Genomic DNA, 10,667 nt, shown 5'->3' with positions numbered 1-10,667 from the left:
AGTTGACGACTATTGTGGAGGGATCTAAACCGGACGTTATCGATGTTACCCAATTAAATAAAAGAACAATTTCATGGTCTAGTGATACATACAGGGCTAAATTTTTAGGGCTCGATACGATTCGTTTATAAGATTAAAAAAAAAAAAATCTATAGTGTTTTACTTCAGAGACAAGTCTGACACCTATCTATATATTAGATATCCACTTTTGTTTTCGTCAAATTTTGAAATATTTTATTTTAAAATTTTGGCTCAGTTTTGCAAAGCTTGTATGTGCATTGGTATATTGCATTGTATTGTATAATTTATATGCATTTAAAAAATAGTAAGTGCTTCTTCCTTGCATAAATAAATAAGAATGTTTCCAGGAGCCTTGTTGCAGACATAGTCACGTTGTTATTACTGTATTATAGTTCGACTTGTGGTTTTATTTTGAAATAGATAACCGGAAGTCATTACAATAGTTACCATGACCAAAGTACTTTGGCACTTTTGAGAGTTAGCAAGCTGCTATCCGAAACATGTCCGTAAAATAGTAAGAAAGAATTTAGAAATAGAGTTTTTGTTGTTTTAGTTGGTGGCCCTCTCTCTGTCCGAGGATGTTTTCGTCTGCGTGGAATTTTATAAAACGCCATAAAAAGAAATTTATTTTCACCGGAGCTCTAATTGGAGGTAAGTCATGTTCCTGTTAGCCGCCGTGCTAATGCAAGACTGCAGCAACACGCCAGACTCCGCGGAACAGCGTTTAAACTGGGCTTTTTATCCCCCTGTAAAATAAAGACAGAAGAAATGCACACTAACCCATATTTCAAAAGCATCAAAAAAAAGAATGGTATTTGGTTTATTCAGAATTTGTTTTCTCCATCGTGCCGCAGAATATTTAGTGAAACTACCCTGTTTTTTAAACAACCCACAAGGTGTGTTTGCATTGAAAAGACCTTTTTAGGAAACCAGTTAGTTTCACCGAAATTAACACTGCATTATGTGGTAGTTGATTACTAAGTTAAATACTATTAATTGGAGTTCTTACTGTGTATTTTATATGGGGCTCTTTAAATAGCCAACAAATGAATGAAGTTTGGTGTAGCTGTTCATTATTCGTGTTTAAAATGAATTAAGTGTACGTTGACCTCCACATAACTGATGGCCTTTTATCTCACGTGGCTTTATGGAAAATTCAGTCTCACTAATCATATTAATTGATAAGCTATAGCATCTGCAGCAAGTCGTAACATAGGCACACATTTGTAAGTGGGATCCGGTGGCTAAATGGGTGGGGGGGCTTTTAATAATTAGCCCACATTTTTAATGTTTAAGAATATGCAGTGTTTCTACTTCTGATTTGACTTTACTGGTTTAAAACTGAGAGTGGTAAATATGTGGGGGGGGAGTCCAGAGATAGCAGGCAGTGGCACCAGGAGGCAAGGGTCCCTGCAGTGCAAGTTTTTCTGAATGAGCACCTTTGTCTTCTGATGAAACGTTTTATTTCCTGATGAAATTTGTCTATTGCAGAATGACAGTTCTTTAGTTCATTGAGTCACTGGATGGTTTGAAAATGATCACATGTTTTTACTGTCCAATCCCAGCTTAATTGAGCAGCTGTTTAAACTTCTCTACCGCAATCATCAAATCACCCAATAAGGGAATATACTTTTTTTTGTTTCAACATGTTTATATTAAAAGTTTAAAAATAAAAAAAACAAGAAAAATTACATTTATTACACTCTATTTTCACGCACCAGACCCCACACCCACCACTCCCTCATCCCCTGTGCACCTCAAGTTCCAGAAAGCCAGCTAGTAAAAGACGACCTAATACAGTTATACTGATAGAGTTTGTCTATTAAACTATAAGTCACTTTTTCGTAGGTAGGATGCCAATTTAACCATTGTCGTCAACCATTCTTCCTAGGGAGGGGGGCACTTTTCCTGCCAGTGTCAGACCCGTTTAGCCGTAGTAAGGGCCAGGATGATCCATTTTTTATTATGGGGGGAGAAGTCACAGTCAGAAAGTTCTATGGTTATACCAAGCATGGACAGTTTGGTGAGACGCGAAATCTTCTTTTCAGAACACTAAAAATGACCTCCATGATATTTTCCCACTAGTCCCAAAGTGCCGGACAGCTCCATAGCATATGTAGAATCGAGGCATCCTGGCTATCACATCTCCAGCAAATGTCCATTGAATCAAATTCCATTTTTGCAATTGTTGCGGTGTTCAATGCCACCTGTGGATTATCTTTAACTGGATAAATCTGCTGCCTATTTCCTTATACATGGTATTAACATTATGAAGTCATGACTCCCATTCAGCTGGAGATCTGTCCACTGCCAGATCTTGGGCCCAACAACCTTTAACTTTGGAAAGAGGGTCAGCTAACTGATCTTGCAGTAAATGGTACATCTTAGAGGTGATCTTGAAAGCAGTGCTTCCACAGGCCTGGCTGCAGGACAACTTGTGGGGCTTTCCAGCCATTTTGATAAAGAACTGCGTGTTTGGACATATCTCCAGAATTGATTGCGCTGCAAATTATATAGCTTAACAATCTGATCGAAGTTCAGGAAACGTTTGGTTCTGCAATCAAATAAATGTGATACATAGAAGGTGCCTGTACGCCACTGTAGCCAGTCAACCTGTGCCCCACCAATTAAAATTCTTTCCCCCATAAAGGTGCTAAAGGTGATTTAATGAAGTCCCAATGGCCCGTCCTGTGTAATTTACACCATAATGTTTTCACAGTTACAACTATTGGATGGTTAGGTTTAGGGAATATACTTTTGAAAAACAGTGTTTATCCTTGCACTGGAGAAACTTGGAGAATCCATTTCAAGGCTCATTTGAGCTGTTATATTTTACACAGTGATTCAACACCTTTAATTCGTCACAAATCTGTAAATCTGCTACTGAAAGTACAGCCCTCTGGTATTATTCCATGTCATAAATATCTCCAGGGCAAATCCTGGTTAGCTTTTGCATCGTTCCAAAGCCAAGGATAGTTTTCTTCATCTAATGTGACCTCATTGTGCTGCCTGTGTCCCTCCTCAGGCGTGTACCTTCTAGGTAAATATGCCCAGATAAAGTTCCGCGAGATCCAAGAGAGGGAGGCTACAGAGTACATTGCTCAGGCCAGAAGACAGTTCCACTTCGAGAGCAACCAGAGGACCTGCAACATGACTGGTAATTATTTTACACTTGACCTTGTTATGACTAACAGTTGACAGAAAAAGGTGAGGATCAACACTGAAGTGAAAGATTTAAATGTGTGTTGCAGTGCTGTCCATGCTCCCGGCGCTCAAAGAAGCCATTGTCACGCAACTCAACTCAGAAAGTCTCACAACACTACTCAAGTCCAAGTGAGGAAAAAGCTTCTTTAACTCGTTCAAACAGTAGTAGTACACATAAGTTTATTATTTAAGGCTACATTTTTCTTTTGTTCATTATTTTATGTTGACTGTTGCAGTTTTTTTTTTTTATTCTTGAGGAAAACAAGTTCATGTGGTGAAATAAATGTGTACAGTGGCTTACGCCCATTTCTCTCCTTCACATCTACTTTACAGACCGGCTAATAAACTGGAGATTTGGGAAGATTTAAAGATCATCAGTAAGTGTTTTTCAGTTCAGATGTCACAGAGTGTATCTGAGTAAAATCCGAATGCCTCTAAATAATCTAATAAATGACTTATTGGATTTAAAAACAAACATAAGAAAACTTAAAATTTGATAACAGAACTTGTCGTTTCGCTCAGGTTTTACACGCACGATTGTGGCGGTGTACAGCACCTGTATGCTGGTGGTTTTACTGAGAGTCCAGCTGAACATCATTGGAGGATACCTGTACCTGGATAACTCAGTGGGAAAGAGCACAACGGTGAGGAGCACAGTGATTCCTAGAACTGATTGACTACTGTATAAATGGATCAGCTGCAGCTCACTGTGTCAGGAGTTTTGGGAACTTTGGAAACTGTTTGGAAAGAGAGAGACATATTAGACATGTTAAATATCTGTCTGATAATATTTATCCATGATCATAAAAAATACACCTTTTAAACATTATCTGGATTCCCCAAAAAAGCCCTGACCTGTTGTGAGCCTCTCGGACTGTCCTGCAGTTTCTGCCACACTGAGGTGATGAATTGTGGGGTGGTTTGTCTGTTGGAGAGTTTGGAGCCCAGGGCAAAGCCTTGGGTTCTTTGTCATGCTCCAAACACGTCCACTGGCAGGGTGGACATTGTTTGGGTGGGTGGTACATGTCAGAAAATATTTCCCACATCTTTCAGTGATATGAGAATGTGAGAATGCCCATTTCTGACCTGCTAGTTCCCAGTTTGTGTCCAGTTATGCTGTTTGTGTCAGTCTGACAGTAAGACGGGTAATATTTTGGTGTACCCACAGCTAGGAAATAGTCGTCCTGTGTACTGACTCCTGCACCAGAAACCTGTTTCCTGTAGTAAGATGAAAGATTATCTAAGGTTTGTGTGAAAATGTTTGAATGAATATCCAGATATGCCAGGACCCAAGGTTTCCCTGACGAACACTGTTAACAGGTTAAAAAAAAAAAAAAGGTCCAGTTTTATTTGATTCCCCAGTGAAACTGGTGAAGTGTAACACATGGCCGTGATTAAAGAGAGCAGCACAGCAGTGCTTTTGCCTGAACTGAATAACATAGAAGAGAATACGTGAAAGATTTAACTAATGACCTGTTAATTAAAATAAGCTTAGATTGGCTCAAAAAATCTCTGCCTGTATTTGTTTAAAGCTGAGGTGAATATTATTCGGGAGTGTGTCTGTGTTGTGTGTCTGCTTGCAGACTCTTCTTGCCCCCCCAGACGTCCAGCAGCAGTACTTGTCAAGTATCCAGCACCTACTGGGAGACGGTATAGCACTCACACAAAAGCAGAAAACTGTAAAATCCTTGTTTCCATCTGTCAGTGCAGGACTCTTGTAATGACAGACTTCTGTCTCTGTCTCACACTAGGTTTGACAGAGCTGATAACAGTAGTGAAGAAGGCGGTACAGAGCTCACTGGGAAGGTGATCTGCAGCAATTATTCTCTTCATTATCCATCAGTGATCTATAAAGCAATGGAACAAGTTATTAACAACTTAGCTTAGGCTGGTAAAAGCAATGTGGAATAAATTATTTGTATTGGTCTTTGTTGTGCATCTTTTAAATTAAAAAATCGATCATCAAAATATCAACGTGGTTTATTTCTCATCTGCAGCGTGTCTCTGAAGGAGACCTGGTCTCTGCTGGAGTTGGAGCAGCAGCTGAACTGGATCAGAGCGGAGATGGAGGCCAGCTCGAGGCGGTCTCTGTCCTGGTACCTGCTTGCAGATGACGAGAACGTGCTGGCCGATCAGGTGACTGCTCACAGCAGATTTACACCGCCATTCATGGGAAAACCCCATTACAGAGTCTTACAGATCTCTTTTCTTCTGCTTCTGTAGGCGTGCGGGCTTACAGAGAATGACATTATGACCATAAAGCTGCTTAACGAGACTAGAGACATGCTGGATAGGTAAATGACACACCTGTTTGTAGGTATGCTACAAGATTGTGTTTGTGCTCCCGTGAAAGGTGAATTTCTGCTTTTTGTGTCTGACTTCAGTCCAGACTTCACCACTGTCCTCAAAGCCTGTCTGAACCGAGGTTTCTCCCGTCTCTGTGACAACCTGGCCGAGTTCTTCCGCCCGCCTCCAGGTGACTCTGCCCCCAGCTGTGGACCTGATAGGTAAGCCATTGACACCTGCTTTATTGGTTCGTTTTACTGCTATCATTTGCATTTGAAACGTGGAGAAATCTTATTAAATCCCTACATATGTGATAGCAGCTGGAGATATTATTCTGTCATTGTGAGTTTGGTGACCTGAAGGTTACACTGTGAACAAATTACAATAACGCCGGGCTTTCTTTGGCTACGTTGGCTTGACAACTGCTTCATTCTGCTCACATAAAACGGGGCGCTTCATATTCTTCCACACAAAATAATCCCTTTATGTTCTGCATTCAAGTAGCTGCAGTTCCAGCAGTGTTAAACAGACCAAGCAGCAGATTACCATCAAATATAAAGACATTTATACATTTTCATTCCTGTGACATTACAGCGTTCAATTTGTACTTCATTCAGTGGTTTTAGTAAAGTATGGCTTAACAGCTTGCACATGTAAAAATGTCCCTCCAGCAGAGAATCGATATTGCATTTAAAACGTGCTGCGAATATAAGAATCAAGGAAAATGTGGGCCCTCCTGGCGATTTTAAACTAAACCTCTGAACATAACCTGGTCCTCACCAGGGCATATATTCAGTATGGGTTGCCGCAGTGATTTTGACAGGTAACCAGAGAGCCAGTTTCACAAGCTGAAACTGAAAATACACATAATGATTTAGAAGATGTTAACATTCAAGTCAGGTCTCAGACGTGTACTTTGATTGTTCTTTTTAAGCTTTTCCTTTTGGGAATGCCAAAATGGACATTAATATAGTCCTGCCTGTTCAGGAGGACTATATTAACATCTAACTTGCTTCACTGTCGGTTGTTTGGGGTTGTCAGATCTGATTCTGTGGAGGTCGTGGTCACTCCTCGGTTTTGTCTGAACATAAATACCAGCCATGTGTAATGTAAAAGACACTCCTTATAAACATATTAAGTGTTGTGAGGTGGGTGTTTTGTTTTGTTTTGTTTTTTGGGGGGGGTTTTGTTCTTGTTCTTATTTCCCAGCACACATTAGCATCAAGTGGGCATTACCTTAACTTTGCTGTCTTTTTCTGTTTGTGTGTTCAGTCTGTCTGCAGTCAGTCTGCCGCTGGCAAAGATCATCCCCATCATCAACGGTCAGATCAACACCATCTGCAGCGAGACCCCCAGTCACTTTGTTCAGGTAACATCGAACACCATTTTCTTGGTTCAGATGAACAAACGGTGGGAGGGAACTGTATCAGAGAGATGTGCAGTATTTCAGAATGGCAAACTGGCTTTGACCTGTTAATAACTTCTATGAAGTCTTCAAACAGCCAGATTCAGGGTGAAACAGTTGGAACAGGCAGCTGCTGTAGCTGCTGGCTATCTGTCAATTGGTCATTGTCCACACCCTGTTTGCTTTTTGATTTTCTTTACTGTTGGGAGCGTAATGTTCAAACAGATGTTCCAACCTGCTGACAGTTGCAGCTCACATATCAGAGTACACATGTTAATGAGTTCTAGAGAGTCACTGTCAGATTGATTATGAAATCTTTACTCTTGCGCGATCCGTTTCACTTTCTTTAATGTGTTTCAGACACTCTTAGATGACTTTATTCTTATTCATCTGCACTTTTGGGCCCTTTATCAAACCTTTATTTTGATTGAAATTATTTAAGAGACTATATATTAATTTTTATTATTTAAGAGGATTGTTTGACTATATATTAATTTTTATTTTTTTCCAAAAAAGTTAGGATTTGTGTAACATGTAAATAAAACCAAATCATGTATATCCTTTACTTAATTAAAAATTGTACAAAGACAACATATTGCAGATTTGTTTATTTTGACTTTTATTTTCTTACAAACTTGGTTGTATGTTAATAAAACATGTTTAAATCTGTGCAATCTCTGCAGGAGCTGCTGATGAACGACCAGGTGAAGGAGTTTGCAGCCAATGTCTACGAGACCTTCAGCACGCCGCAGGAGCTGCAGAAGTAATCGTCTGGATTGGACGAGATGAGGAGGAGAAGGCGAGGGAGGATTCAAGAGGAAGAAGAGTGGGATGAAAAAAGTCCTGGACTGTCAGCTCCTCATGAGACACTTTTCCTCCTCAGCATCTCGCAGACTTCTTACTCCGTGATTTGTGGCCACGGCAGGACAGCAGGGGTGTTCAAGCTCAGCGCCGTGGTGAATTACCAAACGGGAGGAGGAAGATGAGACCTCCACTGAGTCTGTAGTCAGAGCAGAGCCTGCAATCAACTTTAGGACCATTGCTCCTTGGGAACTGGAGTCCCATTTAACCCAGTAAGGTGGTTTTTGTTTGCTCTGCACCTCGGCTGTGTGTTTGAAGATCAGAAGAGTTTACAGTGTGTTTCTCTTTTTCTGTTAAAACTTCTGTAGTGGCTTGTTTGTAAGATTGGTCAGGTGTGGACACATTTCTATTATTGTTGTTAATCAGTATTTTTATTGTGGGGGGCAGATGGTGCAGCAGATGGTGTTTTCAGAATATTTCAACTTAAACTTGGATGAAGAAGCTAATGAAAATGTCATGGATAGTAAAATCTGTATCTTTGTTTTCATTCTGGAAGTGTCACATGGTGATGGAATGAGAGTAAATGACCCATTTTTTAGAGTTCTACCAACATTGGGAGGTTTGATGGTTGCTGATGGCGTAAGGTCTCTGGTCACAGGTTTATCAGTCAGTGGACGGTGGTTTGTGTCACTTTTGGGCCTTTTTCACATGTTTTCACTCTCATTTACGGGTTGAGTTTGGGCACTAAAATTAATTCGGCTGGTCTTAGGAAAAGATGTGGCTATTTGGGTTAAAATGGGGTGCTCCACAATGGGAAATGTGTGAAGCATGACAAGCTGGGAGTGACATTCGTACGTCACCAATGCTGTAATCCAGTGTATATAGCTACAGAAAAAGACCATGTGCATAGCTGAGACATGCCAATGGCGTTGTCTTTCATGCTGGAAACACCCAGTGTAGTTAACTGTGTTTTTTTAATATGGAGCTATAAATTATATGAAGACTTCCTTGAATTTTAATCTGATTTCATGCTATAAATCTGTTTTGGAGGCTCTTTTAACTCTAACTTCTGCAGTTCCTTTGTTGTCCACAAGGTGCCACACTTCTTCAACTGTTTATATGCTTATTTCCAACCTTTAGCTTCACATGAAGTTGCTTCCCCTGTTTTGAAGTCCCTCGTCTTTCAATTCTTTATATTATTGGTATAATATTCTCGTCTTTGTGAGAAAGCAGCATCATTTTATTTAAATGGCACAGATATTTTTCTCATTATTTCAAGTTAATTTCATTTTTGGTGCAAAATCTTTCTAATCTTTCCCATTTTTCTTATGCTCATATGTATTTGACCACTTGGCTTTAGACTCATCTGTATAGACACTACAGGACTGTTATTCAAAGCCCAATCTTTCTCCTGTCGTCCTGCTGTGCTGCATATTTTCACTCTCTGCCTACACATGCTACATCAGGCCCTTTTCTGAGACATGGGCGCGTATCACTGTTTCATCAGTCTGGTAAAGTGACACTTTTACATCAAAGTACCTCACTGCTTTATTTGTGCATACCTCTCACAGTGATGGAAAGAGCAGCAGTGTGTGCATTTGCAACAAGGGCAGATGAACCTTTGCACTCAGTGTGTTGTTTGCATTGTTTCTAGAAAAGTGCAACCACACCTTTGAATGTTGGACAGGTGTACCTGCCCCTGGGGCTGTCCTGTGAGAAAGAAATCTCTTTTGTGTTTTTGAAACAGTAAAAATTCATCCTGTAAATCAGAAACGGAGTTGTTGAGATGAATTGTTTTATGAAGTCCAACTCACAAACAACTCAGAAGGATGCGCAAGAGATCTTGTATATGCCTTTCCGTTAGTATGGCAGCGTGTATGCACTCTTGTTAAAATGAATACTAGTTATGAGCTGGTATGATTGCAGTTTTACAAAGGTGCAGCCACTGTTTGCTTTTAGATGTGAAGCTGACACTGAGATGCCATCGGGTTGAGGGGAGGAAGGAGTATATGTGCAAAAGAGAGTTTAAAAGAAATAGTCACACCTGATCAGCTGATCGTGTAGGTAGAACATTGAGAAATACTGCACTTTGAGCCCCTATGAGTCACTGTTTTCACTGAGAGGAATGAGGTTGCTGATAGTTGAAGGTGTTTGATTTAATCAGTATCAAAACTCCCGGCTTCAAGAATTCTTTCTGAGAAGTCAGTGCCAGGTTTCAGTTCTGAATTCTGTCTCCATCGCAGTTTTCATATGATGTTTGATACGTTATGTCTCATACGGCTTTGATTACAAGAATTTACAACATCCAGCCAGGTGTATTCACTCTCATATCTGCTGCATAAAAATCTCTGCTCCTAAAAGTCTTAATTTAAGCAAAGTTGTGGATCACTTTTGATCGCCTGAAATGCTCCTGCAGCTGTAATGGAGAAAAACTCTGAGTCTGACTTTCCACTAATTGTTTGTCAAGGCAAATTTTTCACTTAGTTTCCTTCTCAGAACATGAGGAAACAGGTGACGGTCTGACTAACTTAGTTCCTGGTTCCCGAGTTGCATAATAAACGCAGCAGGGTGAGAATGTAAAACTCTGTATTTAATCACAGATGTTATGCCTTTTTGAAGCATAATGTCCTGAATGACAGCTGAAATGTATGTTTGTATCAATTCATTAAAGAGATAATGCATATGACACGTGATTTCATATACTGTCTTTCTTTTGTGTATTTTTATAGGTTCAAACTGGAAATTTTCATGAAGTTGTTGTGTCACTAAGGGGCACTCTACTGTTCTCTACTGTGGGCTCTTATCATTCTAAGATAAGATCTTAGGATGATAAGCATTTTCCCACATGTTGGAAAATGCTGGTATTGGAAAATGATCAGTGTGGCTGTTAAAAATTGTGTGACTCTTGTGACGTATGAAAGGATTAATTACTTAATTTAGTGGAAAGATT

The 10,667-nt window shown here is 39.9% G+C and overlaps 1 protein-coding gene across 1 annotated transcript; it reads left to right on the top strand.

The window, feature by feature from the left end:
- Window positions 1–462: 462 nt before the first annotated feature.
- pex3 (peroxisomal biogenesis factor 3) lies at window positions 463–10,415 on the top strand. Its single transcript, XM_031751603.2, has 12 exons — window positions 463–672; window positions 3,047–3,178; window positions 3,273–3,354; window positions 3,559–3,602; window positions 3,748–3,869; window positions 4,809–4,875; window positions 4,977–5,031; window positions 5,223–5,361; window positions 5,449–5,519; window positions 5,610–5,732; window positions 6,784–6,880; window positions 7,600–10,415. The coding sequence occupies exons 1-12, from the start codon at window positions 600–602 to the stop codon at window positions 7,681–7,683; spliced, it is 1,089 nt and encodes a 362-aa protein (XP_031607463.1). The 5' UTR covers window positions 463–599; the 3' UTR covers window positions 7,684–10,415.
- The last annotated feature ends 252 nt before the right edge of the window (window positions 10,416–10,667 follow it).

The sequence above is a fragment of the Oreochromis aureus genome, linkage group 15, assembly GCF_013358895.1.
Source record: "Oreochromis aureus strain Israel breed Guangdong linkage group 15, ZZ_aureus, whole genome shotgun sequence".
In the NCBI taxonomy this organism is placed as follows: domain Eukaryota; kingdom Metazoa; phylum Chordata; class Actinopteri; order Cichliformes; family Cichlidae; genus Oreochromis; species Oreochromis aureus.
The sequence above is the reverse complement of the archived record's forward strand: the minus strand, read 5'-3'. Positions and strand labels throughout refer to the sequence as shown.